Genomic DNA, 27079 nt, shown 5'->3' with positions numbered 1-27079 from the left:
CTTGTTATCAGCTTTCTTGAACACATTAATTACACTTAAAAGTCTATATCTGATAACTCAGATATGTCGGTTTCTGTGATCTGTCTTACTCCGGGCTTTTGGTCATTTGGATTTAAGATTTTCTAGGTAATTTGTGTGTTAATTGTAGAGATAAATTGAGGCTCTGGGTGGCATTGTTTTCTTCTACCTGGGAGGGTTTACTTTTGCCTTTGGCAGGCAGCTAGGGCATATCTTCTTAATACAATCCGGGATTAAGTGTATTGAGGCTGGATTTCAGTCTTTTTGCTTCACCTCTGCTCCTAGAGTGTAGCCCTTTGAGTGTGCGTAGTGAAAGGCTGGGGTGTTTTCCAGGGCCCCTCCTCCTTAAGAGCCTCGAACTACAATTTTTGGGCTTCCTAGCCCCATACGATGTCAGGAAGCTCTGCTCAGCATTTCAGCTTCTTAGTTCTCCTACTTCAGATTGGAAAAGCAGCACTAAATGTTGGGTTCACCTCTGTTCTTACATTCTCTCCAAATCTTGGACCCTCAAGTCCTTACTGCCTTGACAGCTCTCCTGTGTCTTTAAACAGATTCTTTTTTTCAGTTTTTTGACCTGTTTTTCTTGTTATCAACAAGCTTGTCTACTATTACCAGAAGTGGAAATCTCAAATCAAGTAACTTTTGAACACAGTGTTATCATTTAGTGGGATATAATCTAAGTGCATAAAGAACTACAAAGAAATCTTGAACTTTATTGTATTGATTTATTGTAAGTAGAAATGTTGGGATTATAATTCTGAAGCTGTTTCACATATAGGATAAAGCAAATAGACCAATGGATAGATTTATTAGGAACCAAGATTTTCACTGAAAGAGAAAAGATGTACAAGGCAAGGATAAACTTTATAATGTTAAATTTGAAATGACTATTAGTGTGAATTCATGATTTTTTAAAAATACAAATTTCCTAACTTTCTTCATTGAAGGGGCCTAGAAGCGATGACAATAGCAATGATCACACCTAGTACCCAGAATTTGGTTTCTAAAGGAACCAGTGCTTGGAGAAATGGCTCATTCCAGGTATGGGGCAGGGCAGTACAAAGTGACTTTGGCACAGTTTATGGTGCTAGAAAGCAAAGAATTACTAGAAGACTAGTGGGTTTATGTTAAAAGGACATAGATGCTGGCTTGAAGGAGACTCCCACTGGCTAAGTTTGGGACAAATTGAACATTAAAATAAATATTGATGGTAATGGGATCAGAACACATTAAATAAAATTAAAAATCTAATCCACAGTGTTAAACAAAAAATTAAGTAATTGAGGCTGCTGGTAGAAAGAGGAGTTGAAAAGAGTTTGTCTTTGTAGGAGCTATGCAATAAATGTAGAAGGAAAGATAGGATAGAAAAATCACCTTTTTATGATTTTGTAATCCTCGGTATAATAATAATTCAAGCAGGGGTTCATCAACAGATTCTAAAATATCGGGTGTGGGACTTCCCAGGTGGTGCAGTGGTTAAGAATCCGCCTGTCAATGCAGGGGACACGGGTTCGAGCCCTGGTCCGGGAAGATCCCACATGCCACAGAGCAACTAAGCCCATGAGCCACAACTACTGAAGCCCGTGCGCCTAGAGCCCATGCTCTGCAACAAGAGAAGCCACTGCAATGAGAAGCCCGCGCACCACAACAAGAGCAACCCCCCCACTCGCCACGACTAGAGAAAGCCCGCATGCAGCAACGAAGACCCAACACAGCCAAAAATTAATTAATTAATTAAAAGATAACGATTGCCCCTTTGTTAAAAAATAAATAAAATAAAATATTGGGTGGAAGATTGTTGGGGAGCAGGATAATGTTGGGGAATGGATATTCACTACCTTAACTTGGTAATCAAATCTGGTTTCATTAAAAGTGGGATTATTTGATACTGTGTTACTCCTGTTAGGATGCAACAGCACATATACATCAACTATGTAGTATTTATTCCTGCTAAAAATGATTAAACCAAATTAAATAAGGAAAAATTCAGACAAATCTAATGTGAGATAATCTATGACTGGCCTGTTCTCAAATTAAAAATTGATATCATTAAAAGCAAAGTTAGAGAGGGAGAAGTCCGGGGAAATATTCTAGATTCAGAGCGATTTAAGAGACCTAATAAAATGCAGTGAGTTAACCTTAATTAGGGAGAAAGAGAGCAGCAGTAAATGGCTTTTGGGGTGACAATTCGAGAAAATAGAATATTGACCATAAGTTAGATGAAATTATGATATTATGATTAATTTAATGGTGTAATAGTGGTATACAGTGAATATTTTTAATTTTAGGAGGTACATGCTAAAATGTTTTGGGGTGAACAAGAAATAGAAAATAAATGTGGCAAAATGTTGACAATTGGTGAATCTAGGTTAAGGGTTTACAGATGTTTATTGTACTGTTCTTTCAACTTTCTTGTAGATTTGAAAATCTTCATACTAAAAAGTTGGGGGAAACTACCTAAAATTAAGTGGTAATCAATTAGGATCTGCCTTAGTAGCTCCATGCTACTGTACTTACTGCTGTGTTAGCATTATATTATTAATTTGTCTATAAATTGACCAAAATTATTTGGGTTTATAAAATAGGTTTATATAGTGATTGGTTTATCTTTTGACAGGCGCCTTGGAGCATTATGTTAATTACCTGGATCTGCTAAACAAGAGGCTACCTTTTGGCCTTGCTCAGATTGGAGTGTGTTTTCATCCTGTTTCTGATACTAAGCAGACACCTGATGGTGTTAAAAGGTACACAAAAAAATGGAAATAACTTGGCCTTGTATTTAAACAGTCACTTTCACTGTGGGATAGATTATATGATTTTCAAATAAGTGATTATCTGATATTTCTGATATCCAAAGAATCGGTGAAAAGACTGAAGCTTCACTGGTATGGTTTACTTCAGCAAGAACTGCGAGCCAGTGGCTTGATTTCTGGTTACGTCATCGACTCCTGTGGTGGAGAAAGGTACTACAATAATTACCCTTAATTTAATAATGATTAGGCAAATTGTCTTAGTGTGTCAGAGGTAATACTTCTCTACAATAAATGAAATTTATTTTGATGTAGCTATGTTATATTTATAAGAGACAGCTATAATAAATTAACAACTACATATAAAAAACTCTTTGTAATAATTTTCATTGTTCCATAAAACAAAGTTACTTTACGTCTGTTGATGTCTTGCTCAGAAACTTTTGTTGGTAAGACTTTACATTCTAGGTAAAGTTCAAATCCCTCACCTGGCATTCCTGACTGGTGTAGAGTTGGACCCTTGCCCACTCTTACAGCTTTAGCTTTTTTTTTTTTTAAAGATCTTTATTGGAGTATAATTGCTTCACAATACTGTGTTAGTTTTGCTTCCAACCTCCATGAACTCTCCATATTAGTCAAATGGTCCTGTAATTTACAGTCAAGTTTCAGTGTAAGCCTAAGAGAAAAGAGTTGAAGTAAGCATTTTTGTCATGCCATTGTCTTATTTCTCTAACTCTCAAAATCTCCAAACACCCATGTAAACTAAATGGAATGATCACAAATAAGGAAGGATGAGAATGGTGAGTGTGTGATACTTTCTTCTTTATCCCACTTAGTTCATGGTTCCTTCCCTTCTTATTAATTGACCACAGAAATGCTAGATAGCATGAACAGTTTTTCTGTGTAATTCTTTCAGATTAAAAAACACTATTTGTAACAGTATATTCACTCATATTTAATTAAACTTAACAATTTTTTATTTGGGACTTGACCAGTTTCATTCAGTTGCTGGGGGCAACTTTACTTTTTAATATTTATTTTAATAAGTTAATAAGACAAACTTTCTTTTCCAGTTTGCTGTGAGTCCATCTAACTTCAGCAGCAGTGATTGTCAGGATGAAGCGGGCCGAAAAGGAAACAAGCTTTACTACAATTTTCCGTGGGGAAAGGAGCCAATAGAAACCCTTTGGAATCTAGGAGATCATGAACTTTTACACATGTATCCTGAAAATGTAGCTCAATTACATGTATGTTTTACCTTGCGCGCCTATGTATCCTTTACCCAGATTCTCTAACTGTGATCATTTCTGAACCATTTGAGAATAAGCTGTAGACATGGTGCCCCATGACGTCTTAATACTTCAGTATGCATTTCTCAAGTACAGGGACTCACCTGTATAACCACAATGCAATCATTATGATCAGGAAAGTAACAGTAATCTGCTATTATTCTCAAATCCACAGAACCCTTCAGATGTAACCAATTATTCTAATCTGCCCTTTATAGGTCCAGGATCCAATCTAGGATCCTGTATTTCATGTAGTTGTCATGTGTCCTTAGTTTCCTTCAAATAATTCCTTTTATTTTTCCTTGTCTTTCATGACCTTGACAGTTTTGAAGAGTACAGACCGGTTACTTTGTAGAATGTCCCTTGGTTTGAGTTTCTTTCATGTTTCCTCATGATTTATGTATTTTTGCTAAGAATGCCACAGAAATGGTGCTACCCTCTTCTCAGTGCATCATATTGGCTTGTTACTGGTGATGTTAACTTTTATCGCTTGGTTAAGATGATGCTTCCAGGTTTCTCCAGTGTAAAGTTGACAAGTATTTTGTACTTATTAATTGATGAGTAATTAATAAGCCTTTTGTGGGCAGATACTTTGACTATGTAAATAACCTGTTTCTCACCAGATTCTGGCCTACTGGTTGCAACATCCATTGATGATTCTTGCCCAAATCGATTATTACTGTGAGGGTTGCCAAATGGTAATTTTAAAAATTTCATCAGTCTATCTAGACTTACTGATCCATTTGTATTCTGATTCTGTAAGTGCAAAATGTAATTTTAAGAGGTAGTTCTGCTAAATGATGCTTTATTTTTGTTCTCCTTTTCTGTGAAGGGCAGAGATGGACGGAAAAATGTGGTTCCTTCTGTTTTATCCATAAATGGAGATCTAGACCGAGGCATGCTGGCATATCTCTACGATTCTTTCCAGCTAACAGAGAACTCCTTCACAAGAAAGAAAGATCTTCATAGAAAGGTGCTTTGATATTTCAGAGATAGACTTGGGAAATTAAAAATATAAATTTCTCTCCCTTTTTTTATGTTAGTGTACTTGGTTTCTAATATAAACTCTGAATAATAATTTTTTTAGTGCAAGTTATTTATTTTTCAAGTTTTTTTAGAATCTGCCCACAGGAATAATAAGCAGGTTCTCACAGAATAGAAGAAGGAATCCCTCTTGGGTAATCCCAAAGGCGTTTCTGTTTGAACTTGGACAGCTGGACAGCTGTCTCTGATTCTTAGCCCCTGAGCCTTTTCACTTATGGCTTCTGCTTGTATCAGAAGCTGAGTGTTAAGTAGGAGTAAGTAAAACAGGCCAGCAAGACTTGTGGTATTAATCTCTCTGCTTCTGGTCTGACCCCAAGCGGCTGATCACTGGATCACAGGAACTAGACATGGGTCTGGGTCAAGGGAAAGGCTTATTTTAGGATGTGCAATTTGAGCATTTTTATGGGCTCAAAATCAAGAGAGAGGAGAGGTTGAAGCTATAGGAGAGAAATGAAGTACCTAATGGAGCAAGATTTTAGAAGAAACAGGAAGGACCAAGACAGAATCAAGAACACAAGTTGGGGGGTTTTGTCTTGAAAAGGGAGTTATTTTTTGAAACAGCAGGGTGGAAAGAAACAATGGTATAGATATAAATAGGCTACTGGAGCTGGTTAGCCCTTGAAGGAAGTTTTACTCATATCCTCTATTTTCTTGGGGAATTAGGAAGCAAGATTATTAGCTTAAAATGTGGAGGAATAGGGGTTTAAGTGGCAAGAGTTTAGAATAGTCATATTTCCCTTGAATGGGAAAGGGAGCTTCCCCAAAATCAAGTTTTCACGTGTTGAGTGCTCAACTGGGATTAGACACCATGAGTTTGTAGCACCACTCTGCCTAGTTAGTGATTTATTATGCAGTGCTCGTTTAGCCTGATGTGGCCATTTATAGAATTGTTTGGGATTTATAGGGTGTGTGTAGCAGACAAACAGGGGGATCCTTTCTTTTCTTTCTCTTACATACTGCACATCCAAACCATCAGCAAAACCTCTTTGATTCTGTCTTCAAAATATATCCTGAATCTGACGGTTTCTTAGCACCTCCCCTGCTTGCAGTCTGATCTAAGCCACCATCATCCCCACCTCCCTGCACTGAGTGGCCTTTTTAAAAGGTACGCGTTACTTTGTTCCTCTGCTCTAAACACTCCAATAAGCTCCTCCTCTCACTCAGAGGAAAAGCCAAAGCCCCTAAAATGTTTTACAAAGCATTATCCTTTTTGACCTTCAACTCCTCTCCACCTTACTCAGTCTGCTCCAGCAGCACAGACCTATAGTTGTTTCTACAACATGCGCAGTATGTGCTCCCAGCTCAGGAGCCTTGTCATTAATGCTCCCCTTTGTCTGAGTGCTCTTCCTCCAAGTCCACATCTCGTCCCTGCATCCCCTTTCAAGTCTGCTCACATGTCACCTCAGAGAGGAGACTTTCTCTTACCCCCTTATTTATTTATTTATTTATTTATTTTTAATGGTCCCATTGTAGTGTTTTTTTTTTTTTTTTTTTTTTGGCTGCACCGTGCAGCATGTGGGATCTCAGTTCCCTCACCAGAGACCTCGCCCCCTGCAGTGGAAGCGTGGAGTCCTAACCACTGGACTGCCAGGGAATTCCCTCTTACCACCTTATTTAAAATAGCAAACAACCCTCCACCAGCCCACCTCTTGCCAGCACTTCCTATCTTCTTTTTTTTTTTAACACTTACCACCTTCAAATATATTATTTACTTATCTATTTTGTTATCTGCTTCTCTGCATTATGAGGGACAGGATTTTTGTCCCCACCACCTAGAATTATTTCTCGTACCAAGTAGCCATTCACATGTTTGCTGAATGGCTGAATGAATGCATAGAGTGATGGGTTTTGGCAAGAGAAAGTCCAAGTGATAAGCCACATGGCTCAGGCTGGGTAGGGAAGGCAGTGATGCCAGAAAGGGGCATTTCAACTGAGAGAAAATGGATTTGTCAGAAAATGGGAGAATATCAAGTGAACTTATTTCTGTAGAATGCCTGAATGGAGAAATCTATGAGCAGCTGAATAAAGATGGTTGATACATCATTACGTGATATTTTTTATGACCTCAGCTAGCTTCCATTTTCACACAGAAAATTTTAACTGCTTAAACATCTTCATGTTTATTAGTGCTTGTCCTTTTTACCCCTTCTCTTTAAATTGTTTTAGGTGCTTAAACTTCACCCTTGTTTAGCCCCTATTAAGGTTGCTTTGGATGTGGGAAGAGGCCCAACAGTGGAACTAAGACAGGTGGGTTAAATAAGTTTTAATGTCATGATTTCAATTATAACCGTTATTCCAAGTAAATGAGTAGTTTGCCATCTAAAGTTTTATTTTCATTCATTTTTTTAAAAATTCTAATTAAATAATGAACTGTGAACATATTTTAATTAAATAATGAAATTTTTATTAAATGAAAAAACCATTTTTAATGAATTTTTAAATTTTTAATTAAATCATTCATTAATAATGAATTTTAATTAAATAATAATAAATACTACAGTTAATTACAGGTAATTTGAAGTATATTGTATTAAAGAAGCTGAATACAGTTCAGTGGGCTTTGCTGTTAATGTCATGCCCAGTCATAGTTGCGTTTTTTTTAATGAGTATGCATAATTTTGGCAATCAAAATATTTGTACAGACGTCTAGTGAATTATTTCTTACCCTCTTCCCTTTTTAACTTAACACTTTTGATACTTTTTGGTATAAGCACAAGTTCTAGATCTGTAATCTTATTTTTCTAATCTATCTGGTCAAATTAAATACTGTTAAGAAAAACCAGGACCCCTTCAGCAGTCATTTCTGTTTGGGTAACTCAGACCCATCCAGGGACCTGAGTGAGGATACTAGAAAGATTGACCTGGCTTTCCTGGGCTCCTGTGCAGGGGTCTGGGAAGGTGGGGATAATGAGTTCAGGGAAAGGGAAGAGAATGGCTTAATTTCCACATTTCCCCCAGGATTGCAGGAGGCTCCACAACACCCTGGTAGGTACCAAGTTCCTAGGGATTTTTTTGCTTGAAGGACAAAGAACTCTGCTTCCTAGATTTTCATCATTACCATTGCAGGCCTTTTGTTTTGTTTTGTTTTTGTTTGTAAGAATATTAGTAGTATCTTGTGCCTTGGGTGTTTTACCAAAAGAGTAGTGTCTTATTCTGTTTTTAACACTTTTCCCCTCAGCAGTATGACAAAGAGAATCCTTACGTATGTAACTTTCTGGGCTATGAAAGAGATTTTGTGGGTTATTTCCCCATGTCTTCACCTGCGCTTTATCATGCTTAGAACTTTTTCTCTCCTTTTCTACCTTCTGTTAGAGCACATTTTCTGCTGGCAACCAAAACTAAACTTACTAAAACTCATATTTATTTTTCCCTGATAATTTCTTAGATTTATTAATATCTATATTCTCATCTATCCCCAAAATATCCTGTACCTTAATACCCATTTACTTCGCTGTGGTCTTTCCCTGGGAACTTGTTAGAAATGCAAATTCTTGCCAGACCTGTTGAATCCGAAACTCTGGGGGGCGAGGCTGAGCCATCTGTGTTTTGCAAGCCCTCCAGGTGATTCTGGTGTTTAAGTTTGAGAAACAGTGCTCTAGCTCAGGCACACACCCCTACCCCATCCCACCATCCTCCCCCTCTCCCTCCCCATGGGGACATTTGGTAATATCTGGGGACATTTTTGGTTGTCAGAAGGTGGGGAAGGGTGCTCCGGACATCTAATGGATACCAGGGATGCTGCTAAACATCCTATATCAGTGCCAATGAGAGAAATTCTGCTTTAGAATTTTAATTCTAGATTGTTAAGGGAGTTTAAAATTTTTCTTTTTCTTGCTTCACCATTTTTAAGAAAACAGTAAAGTGTACTATGTCATTTACTCATCATTACTTCTGTATTTCCAATCAGGCTTTTGTCTCCAGCATTCCACTGAAACTAATCAATCATTCTTTTCTTCTTGAAACATTTTCTTTTGTTGGCTTCAGGAACACCACTCTCTGGGTTTTCTTCATACTTTTCTGGCTCCTTCTCCTTAGTTTCCTTTAATGGCTCTTCCTTACATCGTATTATAACCCTTAGGCTCAGTTCTCAAGTCTCAGATAAGTTTAGAGTTAACATAGCCCTTTGGACTGTTTTTTTCTGATAGAATCTGTTTTGCTTTTATTTGTGTTATGAATGATGATAATAAAAATTCTTATATTTGGTATAAAAATTTCAGATTTGCATTTAGTATTCAGCTTTGCAGTGTTTAAGTTCTTCAGAAGAAGTATACAATTTATAAGTATACAATATATAAAATTATCAACAATATTATCATGTAATTAAAGGGATTTATGCCCACTTTAAAGAGTGAAAAAGATGATTGGTGGTTTCATAAAAATAGGGTAATAACTCTAGCTACTTTTCTTTCTTTCATATTCAGAGTTTTTGTATTTTTCCCCAGGTTTGTCAAGGGCTATTTAATGAATTATTAGAAAATGGAATATCTGTGTGGCCTGGTTATTTGGAAACTGTGCCATCCTCATTGGAACAACTTTATTCAAAGTAAGAATTGTGTTTTTTCTTGCTTAAAAAAATGTATTCAGAGTTTTTGATTATACGATGTTTCTTTATGAGTAACAGATTTCTTCTAAATATCTATATATACTATAATTCAAAATTATTCCTAACTTTCCTGTTTACAGAACCACATACCCTTAGTTCATTGGTACAGCAGGAAACAATACTCATCAGGTATATATGAGCGCAAACTATGTGAAACTTCAAGACTTAACACCATGAAGTATGTGTACCTGAGTTTATCAGTTTATCAGGGATGGAATTATTTATATTAGACACATTTGTTGAATCGGGACTGGGGGAACATGAGTGGAGTGCCTTTTCCTTGCTGGCCTTGTTCATTCTCAGGCTGAGTGGAAGGTAATTCTATTCCAGAGAACAGAGAACTAGTTTTTTCGGTGATCTGCACCTCTGTTTACCTGATTGCTCAAGACTGAAACCTGGATATTGTCCTTCACTCCTCCCTCTTCCTTACTGTTAGAGTCTAGTCCATCACTAACTCTTGTCTTCCTCCTAAATGTATCTCACATCCACATCTCCCCATTAAGATCACCAGTATCTCTTGACTGGATTATTGAAATAATCTCCGAACTGATCTCCTGTCTCTAGTCTTACCCCCTGCTATTTTCATTAACTTCTGTTTTTTAATAAAATAATTCATTTTTCCCTACTTTGGGTTTATTTTGTTATTTTTTTAGCTTTTTGTGTTGAATACATATCTTTTAGGTGAAAAGTTGTGAAGCCTCGTGTTTTGCTCCTCAGTTCTGTAGTAACTTGTTAAAATATACCTTTCAGATGATGTCAGAAGAAAAATAAGTTTCTATAGATAAAGCAACTGATGGCTTTATCATATATAAAATGAAGGGGTGGTACTTGAACTTTCCAGTGTTCTCAGTTTCTAAAATCTTACCCTTTGAGTCATGTGGACAATATCAAGTTACAATTGTTCTTTACATGGTAAAGGCTTTATGTCCCAGGATAGTTTTTTTCCTTTGTCCCAGGATACTTTTCTCCAGATATTTATTAAGCACCCACTATATTTTTTGTTCTTTGATACAGCAGTAAACAACGCAGAAAAGTTTCCTGTTCTTAATGACACTTATATTCTAGTGGGATAGAATAGACAACAGGCAAGTAGATAAATAAGATAATTTCTAGTGGAGTCCTAAAAGAAAAGAAACAATGAGATAGTATGACTGGGTAAACAGAAGGAAGGCCAGTGTGGAACATATTCAGTTATTGCTAAACTAGAAACTGTAAGTTAGTGTACTAAGGTATATATTTAGCATGGTTTTTGGTATAATTTGTTGTACACTAGATCTTAATATTATAGTAGTATTATAAGAGAGTTTTGTCTAAAATTATTTTCTTGGATTGTATCCAAATACCAAAAGGCTGAGGTTATTCTGAGGTTCATCCAGATCACACCAAATGGTGTGTTGAGGTACCAGTGTTCATTTCTTATATTTTCTTTTCTTTTATGACTGCCTAGCTATTACAATAAGTCAGAAACTTCCTGAAAATTTTACTTTGAAAATGATTCAGAAACTTGAAAAAAGTATTTTTGGGTTCAGTTCTCAAGCCCTGCCTTTGAGTTTTGTGACTCTTTTTCCTTTCTTTCTTTCTTAATTTTTTTATAGAACTTTAGTTGTTGTATACAGGAACTTTAGTTGCAGCATGTGGGATCTAGCTCCCTGACCAGGGATCGAACCTGGGCCCCCTGCATTGGGAGCTTGGAGCCTTAGCCACTGGACTACCAGGGAAGTCCCTGAGTTTTGTGACTCTTGAAGGTGGCATTGGCTCCTGAGTAATTAAAGCTCGTAATGTGGTGAATTTACAATCTATATTTGTGCTCACGTGTTTTGATTAACTACCTTTTTTTCTTAGATACGATGAAATGAGTATCCTCTTCACAGTGTTGATTACTGAAGCTACTTTGGAGAATGGATTAATACATCTGAGAAGTAGAGACACCACAATGAAGGAAACGATGCATATATCCAAAGTAAAAGACTTTTTAATTAAATATATATCATCAGCTAAGAATGTATAGATTCTAATATTTGTGTAATAAATATTCTCCTTTCCTAATTTGGTTGTCTTATTTAACTGAGATTACTATTAGTGTTTTTCTTTTTTAGCCTCTTTGCACTCAGAAGTGGATTTTTTGGTGCTTTTTTTGATTCAGTTTTTATTACTTATATTTCTTGATGTATTTCATGGTATCAGGAATATGTTCAGCTATGAGAAACAAAAGGACTGCTATACTGGCTTAAGCAAATTGGAGTTTGTTTCTTTCATAACAAGAAATCGAGGGAGTAGACTGTCCAGAGCTGGTGTAATTGTTTCCTCTATAGTAGTTAGGGAGCAAGGCGCTTGGCTGTCTTTCCACCATCTTTAGTATATTGGCTTTTAACTTTATACTTGTTTCTTCTTAGTCACAAGATGGCGGATGTATTTCTAGCCTTCTCAGCCACATTCGAGTTAGGAAGAAAGTCAAAGAGATAAGAGCTAGCCAGCCAAGGCTCTTCTGTTTTTAATTAGGAAAGTAAAAGCTTTCCCAAACATCCTGGTCAGAAGACTTATTTACATTTTATTGTATTTATCAGAACTGAATCACATGGTCATTACTAGGCCAGTCATTGTCCAAGGGAATGAGAATATCATGATTAATTTGGATCAAACACAATTTATCCCTTGGGGCAGTACTGTCTTGTCTTCTCTGAAATGGGTTTTGTTATCAGGAAAGAAGGGTCTTTATATACACTGTCAAATATCAAAGATTAACCTAAAACTAAAATTTTAATAATGAGAACATTTATTGACTTTTGCAAAGCAAGCTAAAATAAATGTTAAATGGCATAATCTAATATTAGTGTATTTCATGTCTGATTCTAATAGATATGTTTATAAGAAATCTTTAAACTTTTGTGTGCTGATTATGTTTGTGTTAACTATGTTGTCATTACCAACCTGACAAAAATTCTGATACTTTGTGTAAAATGTCTTAAAAGCTTGGCTGGCTTATCTGAGTTGACTTTACTTAGTAGGTCTTTATTTTTTGGTTATTATTTTTTGCTCTTGGGGAGAATTTCAAACACAAACATACACAGAATAGTATAATTAACCCCATGTACCTATCACCCAGCACCAACAACCATCAACCCTTGACCAGTCTTGCCTCATCCACCCCACATCGCCCTTCTACGTTATTTCGAAGCAGATCGCAGCTATCAGTTCATTTGTAAATATTTTAGTTCAGGATCTTTTGTTAAGTTAACCATTCTCACGCCTGAAAAAAATTAACAGTAGATGATAGTAGGAATTATTGAGAATTTCCTTGGGTGTGATAATGATATTATGGCTTTATTTTTCTTTTTAAAAAGTCATTGTCTGATAGAGACACATACTTAAATATTTTTGAGTAAAAATATATGATATCTGAGACTTGTTTTAAAATTTAGTTTTAAAAAGTGGTAGAATATGGAGGGAAAATAGGGATAGTGCTGAGTTGTTGAAGTTGAGTGATGGGTACATGGGAGTTCATGTACTGCTTCTTTTTGTGTATGTTTGAAGATTTTAATATTAAAAAGTTTTTAAAAACCAATTCTTTAATATCATATCCACTTAGTTTCCAGTTGTCTCATTGTTGGATCAGGATCCAAATAAGACCCATTTATTGAAGTTGGTTGTAGGTCTTTTAGTCTCTCTTATCCTTATACAATAGATTTGAGTTCTCTCTCACCTGCTCACACTCTTTTTTTTTTTTTTCCAAGACATTTGAGTTGTTTGTTATGGTGTTTTCTACTGTTTGGATTTTGCTTATTGAATCCCCTTGGTGTAGTTTAACCTATTCCTCTCCCTATATTTCCTATAGATTGGGAATTGAATCCAGAGGCTTGATCAGCTTCAAGTTCAGTTTGGCGGGGGGTGGGCAAGATTATTTTATAGGCTGTATTCTCCCATCAGGGAGCGGTGACTGTCTGGCTGTTTCTCTTGGGGGAATGCTAGCAATCATTGACCAATGCCTAGATCAGTCAGTTCATTAGAGGTGGCAAAATGGGGATATTCTGATTCCATCTTCCTTCTTTATTTATTAGCTAGAATACTTATATAAAAGAAAATATCTCATCTGCTGTTTGCTTAGAGGTATGGGAAAGGTGGGAGAAATGCTAGATTTGTCCTCTTTAAAGTTACTCTTTTTCATGCACAAATTGTTCTGTCTTTGGCCAGTAGGAGCCTCTTCATGTTGGCCTCAAGTCCTTTTGGCACAACTTTAGTAGTCTTTGATAGCTTCCTTGGTATCTAATATGTAATATAGAGATTGTATAGTTTAGAGTTTCTCCAAGGAGCCCTGGTTCATTTTACTGGAAAACTGTTTGGAGACTATACTCTGGGTGCCATCACGAACTCACCAATAATTGCAATTCAAATTCAGGACTGGTGTGTGTGTGTGTGTGTGGATTAGCTTTATTGAGATATGATTTACATACAGTAAATTTACCTATTTTAAATGTACAGATTATGAGTTCTGACAAATGTGTAACCACTACCACAATGATAATATAGAACATTTCCATCACCCCCCAAAAGTCCCCTCATGCCCCTTTAGGACTGTGCTTCCCTGGTGGCACAGTGGTTGAGAGTCCGCCTGCCAATGCAGGGGACGCGGGTTTGTGCCCCAGTCCGGGAAGATCCCACATGCTGCGAAGCGGCTAGGCCTGTGAGCCATGGCCGCTGGGCCTGTGTGTCCAGAGCCTGTGCTCCGCAACGGGAGAGGCCACACCAGTGAGAGGCCCACGTACTGCAAAAAAAAAAAAAAAAAAAAAAGAATCCCAATTCTCAAGAATACTGAGGGTGATAAAATTAGAATGCCATGACACACAACTGCTCATTTGCTTTATCTCACCTTAACCACAGAACTCTCAGAACTGCAACGCCTGTATTCCCACCATGGCTACTTAAAAGTTTAAATTTCATTTTTGCAGTTTGGGGTCCAATATTTAGTTTTAATATAACTGTGAGACTAAAATGTTTTTAAAAATTATTTTTCTGAAGAAAATCTCAGTCCTGCCCACAGGTACCTTTATTTAGGTACTTTGTCTTCTTAGGGGCCTCAGCCTCACAGGAAGATCGTATTCCTGGTCTCAGATCAGCTGACTGCACTAACTGGCAACATGGAATGTCTATACTGCAGTTGAGGTAAGTAATATTTATGGAGAATTAAAAAAAAAAAAAAAAAAAAACAAGCAAAAAAATATTTATGGAGGATTATCCAGATCAGAAGTGTCTGACTGGAGTTACACATCAGAATCTCCTGTGGAGCTTTTAAAAATAAACATATTTGAGCCCTATCCCAGACAGACTTACTATTTCTCTTAACAGTGGGGCCCTCATAAGTATATTTTAAAATATTTATGGGTGGTTTCTGATGTTCACTCCTGTAGTAACCACTGTTAAATATTTCAGAGAGCTGCATACCTGGATGGTATTATTTTGACAAAACTTCCCTCCAGCCCAATTGCATTTAATAAATTTTGTTTTATCAAATACTCTTCTTAGGTATTACACCACACCAATATGTACTGAAAGATGTTATTAGAAATAGTTCTATAAAACTCATTCTTCATTTAGCCATAAGAATGTTCTTGAGGGCATTTGTTTGCTATGTACACCACGTCTTCCTGTGAGGAAACATGGGAGAAATTTCTCTCAGATTTAAATGCCAGGGGTAGTTGTGCTTCTCCTAAAGACTGGCCTGTTATTATATGTGTTGTATATCTGTTCATTTTGTTTATTCATAAAGGCTTTTTGAGCATCCAAGTACCAGGAACTCTAGGTGCTGGGGATGTAGTGGTGAACAAAACAGACAAGGCCCTTCTAGGGGTGGGGAGGCGGGGACAGACAATAAGCAAGTAGGTGCATGGGCAATTTCAGGTAATTTTGGGTAGCGATAGTGTTGTAAAATAGGACAGGATGGCGTGCTAGATCATGCCTAGGGTAGTGTGCTTTACATAGGTGATCAGGGGAGCCTCTGAGGACTGGCCTTCCAGCTGAGACTGAATGATGTGAAGGAGCCAGCTGTGTGAACATCTGGGGCAACACATTCTAGGCAGAAGGGAGTAGCAAGTGCTAAGGCCCTTAGGAGGAAAATGGTGTAGAGTGAGCAAGGAACATAAAGCAGGCCAGAACAGAGGGGAGAAGGGGAGAAGGTGAGGTCAGAGAGGTGGTCAGGGCCCATGTTGCTTAGAGCCATGGGGGCCACAGTAAGGACTCTGGAAGCCACTAGGGCAGGAGGGGGCACAGTTTGAGCAGAGAAGGGACATACTGTTATTTTGAAAAGATCACTGGAGAGTGGAATGTTAGAGGAGCTCTGACAATTCCCAGGTGATGGTGGCCAGGACAAGAGAGGTAGCAATGCCCTTCCTGGACCTGGCAAGAGGAGCCCCTGCCCTTTAGAGGGTCCTGCTCTGGCCCTTCTCCAGCTGTGCCTTCCCCCGCATTATGTCTGAGGGGCCAAGGAGATGTGCTTGGAGGTCATTGTAATCCTTAGGTGTCTAATTGTCCTAACCTATAAGTTTATGTACTACCCGAAATCTCAGTTACTGTCTCTGGTTGTGTGTAATAAAGGTCAAAGACAAGGCACTAGCCCATGTCCCTTCAGGGCAGTAAGGGAGAAAGAAGGAGCTTCAGACATCACTGAACCACTGTTGATCATTCCTCTGGTTAAGTCTCCCCTTTACATCCTTCAGGAGAAGCAGCACTGAGAGAAGGCAGTCTCCTTAGGTTGTAATCCCCCAGCTCTGGGAGCAGAAGGGGCAGAAGGGACAAATGCTTGAGGGCAGCTGGTCAGAGCACACCTGTTTGCAGCTCTTCATCCCATCAAGGTTTTTGTGCTGCCCTGGTGTCACCTTGCAGATACAGCCTTTTCCTGGTTTCCTATTGGATTTTTGGCTTTTTTCTTAATTTGTGAGAGCTCATTATACATTGTAGAACTTCATACTTTATCAAAGACATGGATTCAAAATACCCCCCATTCTTTTGACTTAGTTTAAGATTTTTAAATGTAATTTTTAAATGTTTCATCTAACTAACAATCATTTATGTCTTCTGGATTGTGAGTCATACCTAGAAAAGCCTTTCCCTCTTAAAGATTATTATAAAATTCCTCCTGTTTTCTTTTAGCACTTCTGTGGCTTCATTTTTAGGTATTTTAATATTTGAGCTAGCTGAATTAATTTTGTTGCAAAGAATGAAGTGGAGTTCTAACTTATTAAATATGGTTCTCAAGTTTTTAAAGTGTATTGAATATTGCATCTTTTCCCCATTGACTTAAAATGCCATATTTTTCATATGCTAAACTCCTATATGTATTTAGATCTATATCTGGACTTTCTGTCCCATTACATTTACATATTTCTACTTCTCCAGCCATATACCCATACCACACTTTCAAAATCATGGTAACTTTATAATGTTTTCAGACCTCATAGACCTCTCTCTCTCACTCTGTGCCTCCCCCTGACACACACACACACACACACACACACACATACACACTTACATTTTCTCATATGCTTCTTGAATCCTACACCCTTCCTCTGTATTCAGTTTCCTTCTTCATCGAGTACACTGTGTAGTTCTTTCAGTGTGAATGTGATTGGGAAACCTCCTTCTCAGTCTTTGTCTTAAAATGTCTTTATTTCCCCCTCAGTCTTGATTGATATTTTGGCTAGTGTGGTAGCTATTTTGATTGGTTCTCTTAAGCCACATCATAACCCTTCTTCTATTTGGTGGGGTCTGAAACCTGAAAAATTACAGTTCCTTTGCTGCCAGGGCATGGCTGTGAATATCTTCTACCAATCAGATGCATGTACATGGGACCTGGAAAGTAGAAGGGAGGTGATGGTTTCCACTGAAAAGCAACTGTCTCCAGTGGCATAACTCCACACTCCATTGGGCTCCAGTTTCTGGGTGAGGCAGTTGTGGCAGAGGCAACAGCGGTAACAGCAGCAGTAGTTTTCTGATCTCCAGACTGTAAGAAAAACCTACAGATAAATTGTTAAAATCAAAAAGAGAATTTAGCAAGGTTGCTGGATAGGAAGTCAACCAAAAAAAGTGATTGTGTTTCTATATATCCACAACATGAAATAAACATACAATTTACCGGCCTTTCTCACCTTCTGAGATGGCCCACACTGTCTGTGGAGTGTGTCTCCCAAGGCCACTCTTGCCTTCTGAGATGGCCCACACTGTCTGTGGAGTGTGTCTCCCAAGGCCACTCTTGCCTTCTGAGATGGCCCACACTCTGTCTGTGGAGTGTGTTTTTCTATAAATAAGTCTACTTTTTACCTATCACTTTGTCTTTCACTAAATTCTTTCTGTGATGAGACATCAAGAACCTGAGCTTCATTAAGTCCTGAAACCAGGTGCTGACCCTTTATTCCCAACTTATAGCTAGACCAACTCCCGCTCATCGTCAGCACCACTGGGATGTCTTCTGTGCCATTTCTTTGCGAGAACTTTTTGGGCACTAACACCTGGTTGAGAGAATACCTTGGAATGGATAGCATCTAAAATCATACGGAAACCCCCACCAGGTGGGAGAAGTTAACTCTATGCTGCCCACAAGCACGTAGACCCCAGACTGGTTTGAACCAGAAGGCTGAGGATGCTAACTCCCACTTACCTCCCCACCAACCAATCAGAAGCATGTCCACCACCTGATCATGCCCTCCTCTTTGAACCATTACTGTAAAACTCCTCACTTCCCCCTCCAGGTTGGGACACACAGGTTTGAGGGCATGAGCCTGCTGTGGCCCCCTTTGCCTGGCAAAGCAATAAAGCTATTCTTTTCTACTTCACCCAAAAAAACAAAAACAAACAACAACAACAAAAACCAATTTACCATAGCATCAGAATATCAAGTACTTAGGACTAAATCTAACAAAAGATGTGCAAGCTGTTTATGCAGAAATGATAAAATGCTATTGAGAGAATTGAAGAAGACATAAACAAATGGTGAGATATTTGTAGTTTGGAAAACTCAATACTGTAAAAATGTTAATTCTCCCCAAATTGATCTACAAATTCAATGCAATATCAATCAATCCCTATTATGTTCATTTTTTCTTTAAGAAAATAATAAGCTGAGTCTAAAATTTATACAGAACGCAAAAGGTCAAGAATAGCTAAGACATTCTTAAAAAGAACAAGGTGGGAAAATTGTTCTTGCAGTTATCAAGATGCATTTGAAAGCTGAGTATGACATTGACATGGAGAGATAAGCAGAGCAATGAAACAGAATCTAGAGTGCAGAAAGAAACCCACATGTATATGGGCATTTGATTTGTGACAAAGGTGACAGTGCAGTTTAGTGGGGAAAGGACAGTCTTTTCAGTAGACAGTGCTGGAACAATGGGGTATGTCCATGTGGGGGAGTGGAAACAAGTATGATGGCAATTTCACATCACAGAAACAATTCCAGGTGGATATAAACTGAAATATGAAAGTTAACTAAAAGAGCCTTTAGTAGATAGTAGTATATGGTAATGCTTGTATGACCTCAAGTTGAAAAAATTTTCATCTGGGCACACATCCACAAAAAAACACTAACCATAAAGGACATGGCAGGACTTCCCTGGTGGCGCAGTGGTTAAGAATCCACCTGCCAATGCAGGGGACACGGGTTCGAGCCCTGGTCTGGGAAGATCCCACATGCTGCGGAGCAACTAAGGCCATGGCCCACAACTACTGAGCCTGTGCTCTAGAGCCTGCAAGCCACAACTACTGAAGCCCAGGGGCCTAGAGCCCGTGCTCTGCAACAAGAGAAGCCACTGCAATGAGAAGCCCACACACCACAACGAAGAGTAGCCCCCGCTCACCACAACTAGAGAAAGCCCACGCCCAGCAACAAAGACCCAACGCAGCCAAAAATAAATAAATAAATAAATTTTTAAAAAGAACCAAAGGGAAACTTCTAGACATGAAAAAAGTGTAACTATTGAAATGAAAACTCAATAGATCCTCTTCCTCTTCCTTTTCTTCTTCCCCTCCTAAACAATTCATGCAGAAGCCATGGGGGTGGGGCTCAACATCTGCTCAGTGGGTAGGTACAGGCGGAAGCCACAGAAATTCAGAGTTGGGTGAGGATAAGTACACTTGGCACTTAACTGCCCATGGCAGTTATTATTATTGTCATTATTGTAGTTGTTACAAAGGAAATGTTGAGAGATGGCAGAGCAACCACCAGTCACATCCTCTGGGCCCCACCTCTGATTCCAGCTGCATCTGAGGCCTCACCCACTTTGTGCTGACAGCTTTCTTGCTTTAACTATACAATACATATCACTCCTTTTCTGCCCTGGGGCTTTCCAGTGCCCTGGGTGAGACGCCAATGGAAGCGCACTTGGAATGCCCACATGCACAGCCTAGAAGTGGGAGATGCATCACCTCCTGGGGCAGCCCTTAGTGGGGGATGGAAGCTGATGGGTAAATGCTTCTCACTATCAGTCCTCAAGTGGACAATTCTGAGAGACATTTTTCCACTCTGCAGATGGTTCCAGTGGGGTCAAGCGCCAGTTGCCCACAGCAATGCCCAGCTCAACCTTATACCTTGTTCTGGCTTTTCCTCCAGTCCCTCACGCCTGTTCCCTAGTGTCCCTTCTGTTCCACACAAGGCCTTTTCTCAGGCTCTGCTTTCCAGGCTAGCTCAGGATAAGACTATCAGAAGGCCCTAGAAAGCAGCCCTGGGAAACGGAATTCCTCCCAGGATGAATGGCAATAAGGACTCTGTTGCCGGTGGTAAGGGGAGTGGAGATAATCCTTACATGCCATAGCTTCACAATTTCTAAGACTTTCCCCTGCAGTGGGGAAGGGAGCAGAGGTAGATAATGAAGCACTAGGTTATGCAATAGTTCTAGCACTTGAAAGGCATGAGGCAGTAGTAATTATATGGATTGTGGAGTTGGTTGGCTTCTACTAACTGCTTTAGAAGCTTTGCAAGAGAAAATGAGAGGCTGTCAATTCAGGGCATGCTGTGAAACCCAGGGGCATTCTGGACTTCAAGACCTCAAAAGGTCTTCATAGGGGACTTCCCTGGTGGTCCAGTGGGTAAGACTCCACACTCCCAATGCAGGGGGCCTGGGTTCGATCCCTGGTTGGGGAACTAGATCCTGCATGCTTGCCACAATGAAGAAGCAACTAAGACCCAGTGCAGCCTGCATACATACATACATAAAAAAATAAGGTCTTAATAGGATCAAATCCAGTTACTGGTATGCTCATTAATTTGCTAGCCCCTCCCCACCCCTTTCCTTCTCTATTTCACTCTCCCTGGGCCCTCATACAAACAACCTGCACCAAGTCCTTGCCTCAGGCTCTGCTTCATGATTGAGACATGAAGAAGCAACGGTGGCCAAATCACTAAGTTTATAACCTCAAAGACTTAATGATTTCTAAGGGGAGCAGCCAATTAGTATAACTCAAGCTAAGCATGATCAATCATACTATGAATAGCTAGTCATTTTTTTAGTTCTTACTTTGTGCCAAGCCCTGTTCCAAACCTTTTACATCCATTACCTGAGTTAATTCTCACAGCAGCTCCATGATGTAGGTATTATTTCTCTCTCTCCCCCTCCTCTCCCCCACCCTCTGAAATGAGGAAACTGAAGCCCAGGGAGTTTATGTAACTTACCCAGAGTCACACAGTTAGCACAGGACTGAATCTGGATTCAGCTCAGTCTGACTCCACAGCCCCCACACTCTTAGCCTCTGTGATATACCGATTTCTTCCAAATAACAATATCAACAGAGAAAGGGGGGAAATTATGTTCATGAATGCTGCTTTAGGCAACAAAATCCTCAAATTCATCTGGACCTGTGTGCACAATATCCTTTCCCACCCTGAAGATGCATTCCCACAGCCAGTGCTGCTGCTGTTCTTTGCTGGGATTTAAGTCCCAGTTCAACCACGTACCAAGCTAGGGATGACCCTGAGAAATTATCCCATGTAAGCCTAAATTTCCTTACCTGCAAAAGCAAGTTAATAATACTGGCCTTGTAGGTGTTCCACAGATTTAGTGTCTAATAGCTATGATTTTGCTAGTCAAAGGTCCATTGTTGGGAACAGAGAAAAAGAACAGAGCAGAACAATTTTGGTCAAGTTATTTTGTTTGTCTGGAACCCAAGAAATGCCTCTTGGCTTTACTGGACTTAACTTATAACTCCTAGGATAAGAGATTCAAACCAGAAATAATTTTGTCCCCTGAAGTGGGCTGAATGGTGGCTCCCCAAAAAGACAAGTCCTAACTCCTGAAACCTGTGAATATCACCTTATTTGGAAAAAGTGTCTTTGCAGATGTAATTAATAAGTTAAGGATCTCAAGATGAGGTCAACCTGGATTGACCTAAATCTGCTGACCAGTGTCTTTATAAGAGAAAGGCAGAGGGAGAGAAGGCCACGTGAAGATGAGGCAGAGATTGGAGAGGTGCTGCCACAAGCCAAGAAACACCAGGAGCCACCAGAAACTGGAAGCGGCAAGTGAGACTTCTGCCCCAGAGCCTTTGGAGGGAGTGCAGCCCTGCTGGCACCTTGACTTTGGATTTCTGACCTCTGGAACCATAAGAAAATACATTTCTGTTGTTTTAAGCCACCAGTTTGTGGTAATTTGTTACAGCAGTCCTGGGAAACTAATCTACTTCTCTCTTCTCCCCCAAGTCAACTCTGCGCTGTTCTCTTGACAGAGAGCTGATGGGAAATGCAGCATATAAAGGCATGCCTTTGACATGACCTAAATCTTGATGACTGAGAAAGTCCATGGAAATCAATATAAATAATTTTGCAGGCTTCCAGAAGCTGAGAGCAAATTTTAATGGCAATGGATAATAAATGTGTACTTGTTGAGTAATCTTGCCTTCCTCCAATGGTGACTGCAGGTGCCATTTTCTTCAGACACCTTTTCAAGGTCACCAGTTTTTGTTTTAGAATTTAGACATGGCTTTTGCTCTGTGTGTCTGCTTCTGAACCTTTAATGGGCATGGGGATGGGTAGATGATCGTTGTAGCGCTTCCAGGATGCACTTATGAAGAGCATAGTGGTTGAACAATTATTCTTTATTAAATGGTGTGGTCATGGGGGAAATGGTCCATGCCTAAAAATAGCAAAAGCATTTAAAAACTGTCACTAGTCAGGATCCTATCTGACAAACCTGTTGTCTGATGACAGGATTGGATGTACCTGAAAGGTCCAAAGGATAGTGTTTAAACATGAAAAACAGTGATTCGCTTTAGGTAACCAGGTGAAACCTTTTTAAGTGTCAATCAGGTTTGCTTTTTCGTTATGGAAATCAGCTTTATAAAAAGCATCTTACCCTGAGATGTAGTTTCTATCTTTAAATCTCAGAAGATGAGTTCAGAATAGACATATCCAGTTTTACAATCATTACAAGTTTCTATAATATAAAAGAGAAAATAATTCAGTAAACTTAGGATATATATCCATAGAAGCTCTTAAAAAATTCTATTTTAATAGCTGGGTGGCCTGACAGAACCAAGTATTAACTGTTTTTTTTTTTCCTGGACTATATTAAATGATTTATTCTTGAAAAGTTTTTAGAAGTGCACCTGCATCCTTCTCTCTGGAATTTTTATATGATATTTTCCCCTCCACATCCTTCTCTCCTCCCCATCTACCCATCTCCTGATGAAATTTGTTAGGAGCCATGGTACTGATTGCTATTGGTTTCCTAGGGTATGCATGTTGCCCCCATTCATCCCATCCTTGGGTTCCTAAAGCCTAGGAGTATGGTGACCTCACAGAGACTACTCTCCCATTTCGATAGCATCCCTTATCCCAAACTGTGGCTCACCCTGATCTCTCGGTGCCACCTCCTGGAACATGGGGGTGGCATAATGTATCTCCTGAGAGTATTCAGTCCCTGGGTAAAAGACAAGAAACAGAGTTATTGGGCCTATAATCCAAATCTCTGATCACTTGAGGGCAGTGGCTTGCCAGCTACCCTCACAATGTCATGTCACCTCTGGACTTTGCAGAGAGTACTTACCATCTCAGGCTTTGGAAACACATTGCCTTGGTTCTAAGCCTGGCACAGATTTCTCATCTGTACAGTGGGAATGATATAAATTGGGAGTTAGTGGCGTTTGTACCAGACAGGGCAGGTAAATTGCTTAGCACTGTGCCTGGCACATGGGTGGCCCTCAGTCAGCGTTGGCTGGGATTGTTCTCATTGTTGGCCAAGGTCCTGGGTCTGTTTACTATAAAGCAGCAAATGATGCCAGCCTTAAGAGGTGATCATCAAAGAGATTGGAACACACTGTGGATCATTCTGAACTGATAGAAAAAAATCTCCAAGATACGTTGTTAAGTGAAAAAATCAAGGTGTAGAATGACATATCTATGACATGCTACCATTGCTACCATTTATTTAGATGCTAACATACACATAAAATATCTGTGGAAGGATTTTAAAATTGGTTAATGCCCCTGGCAAGTGAGATAGAGTGTCGGGATGGGAGGGAGACACTATACTCTGCTTCTGCGATTTTTTACACATGTGTCTGTACGACCTTAAAAATTTTTTTAAAGACAAAAACCCCAAACCAACCAAAATCACCAACAAAGTTCTCTTACCTGCTTGATTTTTACAGATATTTGTATATATTCCATCTTCCATGGGTGTATTTCCATAGACTCTGGGTGCATTATCTTTCATAGCTTTTCCTATATAAATTGGTGCAGAATCATTAAATTAAACTACTTTGGCCACAGGAGGGGAATTCCCCAGAGTTCTGAAAGAATGACCTGCTCCAATGGCCTAAACTGTTGTCTATTAAAGGAAAACCATAGACTCAGCAAGGAGTCCATAGCATCTGCTTCTCTAAGGCAGGAACCCTTCTGATTTATTTTCTTGGGTCTGCAAATAACATCCTTTGCCTATCAGATTATGCTTGAGATGGCCAGAGACACCTTTTCTTTCCTTCGCTGAAAAGAATAGGCTGTAAAGAGCTTTGTAATATCTGTGATAGTAAATTACCCAGCTGACTTCCATTTAGTCCTGGCCAGTACTCAAGAATATTAATTCCACTTTTGTAAGACCCTGCGCTTTTTGTAGGAAGAGGAGACATGTTTTTTAAAAGTATGAGATGCAATAAATTTAAGAGGATTGAAATCATATCAAGCATCCTTTCTGATCACAACAGTATGAGACTAGAAATCACCTACAATAAAAACACTGCAAAAAACACAAACACATGGAGGATAAACAATATGCTACTAAACAACCAATGAGTCACTGAAGAAATTAAAGAGGAAATTAAAAAAATACCTGGAGACAAATGAAAATGGAAGCACAACCATCCAAAATCTAAGGGACCCAGCAAAAGCAGTTCTAAGAGAGAAGTTTATTGCAATACAATCCTAGCTCAGGAAACAAGAAAAATCATAAATAAACAACCTAACTTTACACCTAAAGGAAATAGAAAAAGAAGAAAAGTTAGTAGAAGGAAAGAAATAATAAAGATCAGAGTAGGAATAAGTGAAATAGAGACTAAAAGAAAACAATAGAAAAGATTGATGAAACTAAGAACTGGTTCTATGAAAAGCCAAACAAAACTGATACACCTTTAGCTAGGTTCATCAAGAAAATAGAGAGCTCAAATAAATAAAGTCAGAAATGAAAGAAGTTAAAACTGACACCACAGAAATACAAAGGGCTGTAAGAGATTACTACAAACAATTATACACCAATAAAATAGAAAACCTAGAAGAAATGGATAAAATCCTAAAATGTACACTCTCCTAAGACTCAATCAGGAAGAAATAGAAAATATGAAGAGACCAATTACCATTCAATATGAAATTGAATCAGTAATCAAAAAACTCCCAACAAACAAAAGTCCCAGACCAGATGGCTTCACAGGTGAATTCTACAAAATATTGAAGAGGAAGGAACACTTTCAAACTCATTCTATGAGGCCAGTATCACCCTGATATCAAAACCAGACAAAGACACCAGAGAAAAAGAAAATTACAGGCCAGGGCTTCCCTAGTGGCACAGTGGTTGAGAGTCTGCCTGCCGATGCAGGGGACGCAGGTTCGTGCCCCGGTCCGGGAAGATCCCACATGCCGCGGAGTGGCTAGGCCCGTGAGCCATGGCCGCTGAGCCTGCGCGTCCTGAGGCTGTGCTCCACAACGGGAGAGGCCACAACAGTGAGAGGCCCACGTACCACACACACACAAAAAGTTACAGGCCAATATAACTGATGAACATAGATGCAAAAAGCTTCAACAAAATATTAGCAAACCAAATTCAACAATATATTGAAAGGATCATACACCATGATCAAGTGAGATTTATCCCAGAGATAGAAGGATGTTTCAATATCCTCAAATCAACGTGATACACCCCATTAACAAATTGCATAACAATTATATGATCATCTCAATAGATGCAGAAAAAGATTTGGACAAAATTCAACATCAATTTATGGTAAAAACTGTCAACGTGGGTATAGAGGGAACATACCTCAACAAGATAAAGACCATATATAACAAGCCCATGGCTAACATTATACTCAGTAATGAAAAGCTGAAAGCATTTCCTCTAAGATCAGGAACAAGACAAGGATGCTCACTCTTGCCACTTTTATTGAAAATAGTATTGGTAGTCCTAGCCATAGCAATCAGACAAGAAGAAGAAAAAAAGGAATCCAAATTGGAAAGAAAAAAGTAAAACTGTCACTGTTTGCAGATGACATGATACTATATATAGAAAATCCTAAAGATGCCACCAAAGAATTAGAACTATTAGAACAAATAAATGAATTCAGTAAAGTTGCAGGATACAAAATTAATATACAGAAATCAGTTGCATTTCTATACACCAAAAATGAACTATCTGAAAGAGAAATTAAGAAAACAATCCTATTTGTAATTGCACCAAAAAGAATAAAATACCTAGGAATAAATCTAACCAAGGAGGTAAAAGACCTGTACTTGGAAAACTATAAGACGCTGATGAAAGAAATTGAACACAACACAAACAAATGGAAAGATATACCATGCTCACAGATTGGAAGAATTAATATTGTAAATGACTGTACTCCCCAAGGCAATCTACAGGTTCAGTGCAATCCTTGTCAAATTAGCAATGGGATTTTTCACAGAATTAGGACAAATAATTCTAACATTTGCATGGAAACACAAAAGACCTCAAATAACCAAAACAACCCTGAGAAAGAACAAAGCTGGAGGTATCATGCTCTCTAATTTCAAACTGTACTACAGAGGTACAATAATCAAAGCAGTATGGGACTGGCACAGAAAACAGACACATAGATCAGTGAAACAGACTAGAGTGCCCAGAAATGAACCCATGCTTATATGATCAATTAATTTACAA

At 38.8% G+C, this 27079-nt stretch overlaps 2 protein-coding genes across 16 annotated transcripts in view; one reads left to right on the top strand and one right to left on the bottom strand.

Moving 5' to 3' along the window:
• The window catches only part of POLG2 (DNA polymerase gamma 2, accessory subunit), a 66144-nt gene that overhangs the window by 2488 nt on the left and 36577 nt on the right, over positions 1-27079 (top strand). For 5 of the 8 annotated variants that reach the window (XR_003791968.1, XR_003791970.1, XR_003791969.1 and 2 more), the window contains exons 2-9: positions 2636-2762; positions 2876-2981; positions 3842-4015; positions 4890-5030; positions 7268-7348; positions 9544-9644; positions 11547-11664; positions 14771-14861. Coding sequence is in view for 4 of the 8 variants with exons in the window: in XM_029212078.1 (XP_029067911.1) it covers positions 2636-2762; positions 2876-2981; positions 3842-4015; positions 4890-5030; positions 7268-7348; positions 9544-9644; positions 11547-11664; positions 14771-14860 (938 nt within the window). In the remaining 4 variants the exon portion in view is untranslated. Of the gene's footprint in view, positions 1-2635; positions 2763-2875; positions 2982-3841; positions 4016-4889; positions 5031-7267; positions 7349-9543; positions 9645-11546; positions 11751-14770; positions 15019-21765; positions 22997-27079 lie in introns of those variants that run through there. The other 3 variants (XM_029212079.1, XM_029212077.1, XM_029212080.1) reach the window with 3 other exon arrangements.
• Positions 13388-27079, bottom strand: part of MILR1 (mast cell immunoglobulin like receptor 1) — a 29764-nt gene continuing 16072 nt past the window's right edge. For 3 of the 8 annotated variants that reach the window (XR_003791971.1, XR_003791975.1, XR_003791974.1), the window contains 3 exons: positions 23528-24399; positions 23030-23110; positions 13388-17707 (listed from right to left, as the gene is read on the bottom strand). Coding sequence is in view for 2 of the 8 variants with exons in the window: in XM_029212081.1 (XP_029067914.1) it covers positions 23058-23110; positions 23528-23596; positions 24310-24399 (212 nt within the window). In the remaining 6 variants the exon portion in view is untranslated. The remainder of the gene's footprint in view (positions 17708-23029; positions 23111-23527; positions 24400-27079) is intronic. The other 5 variants (XR_003791976.1, XR_003791972.1, XM_029212081.1 and 2 more) reach the window with 5 other exon arrangements.

The sequence above is a fragment of the Monodon monoceros genome, unplaced genomic scaffold (assembly GCF_005190385.1).
Source record: "Monodon monoceros isolate NGI ecotype Baffin Bay Population unplaced genomic scaffold, NGI_Narwhal_1 Super_Scaffold_9, whole genome shotgun sequence".
NCBI classification, from domain to species: domain Eukaryota; kingdom Metazoa; phylum Chordata; class Mammalia; order Artiodactyla; family Monodontidae; genus Monodon; species Monodon monoceros.
Note: the sequence above shows the minus strand (reverse complement) of the source record. Positions and strands in the feature narration are given on the sequence as shown.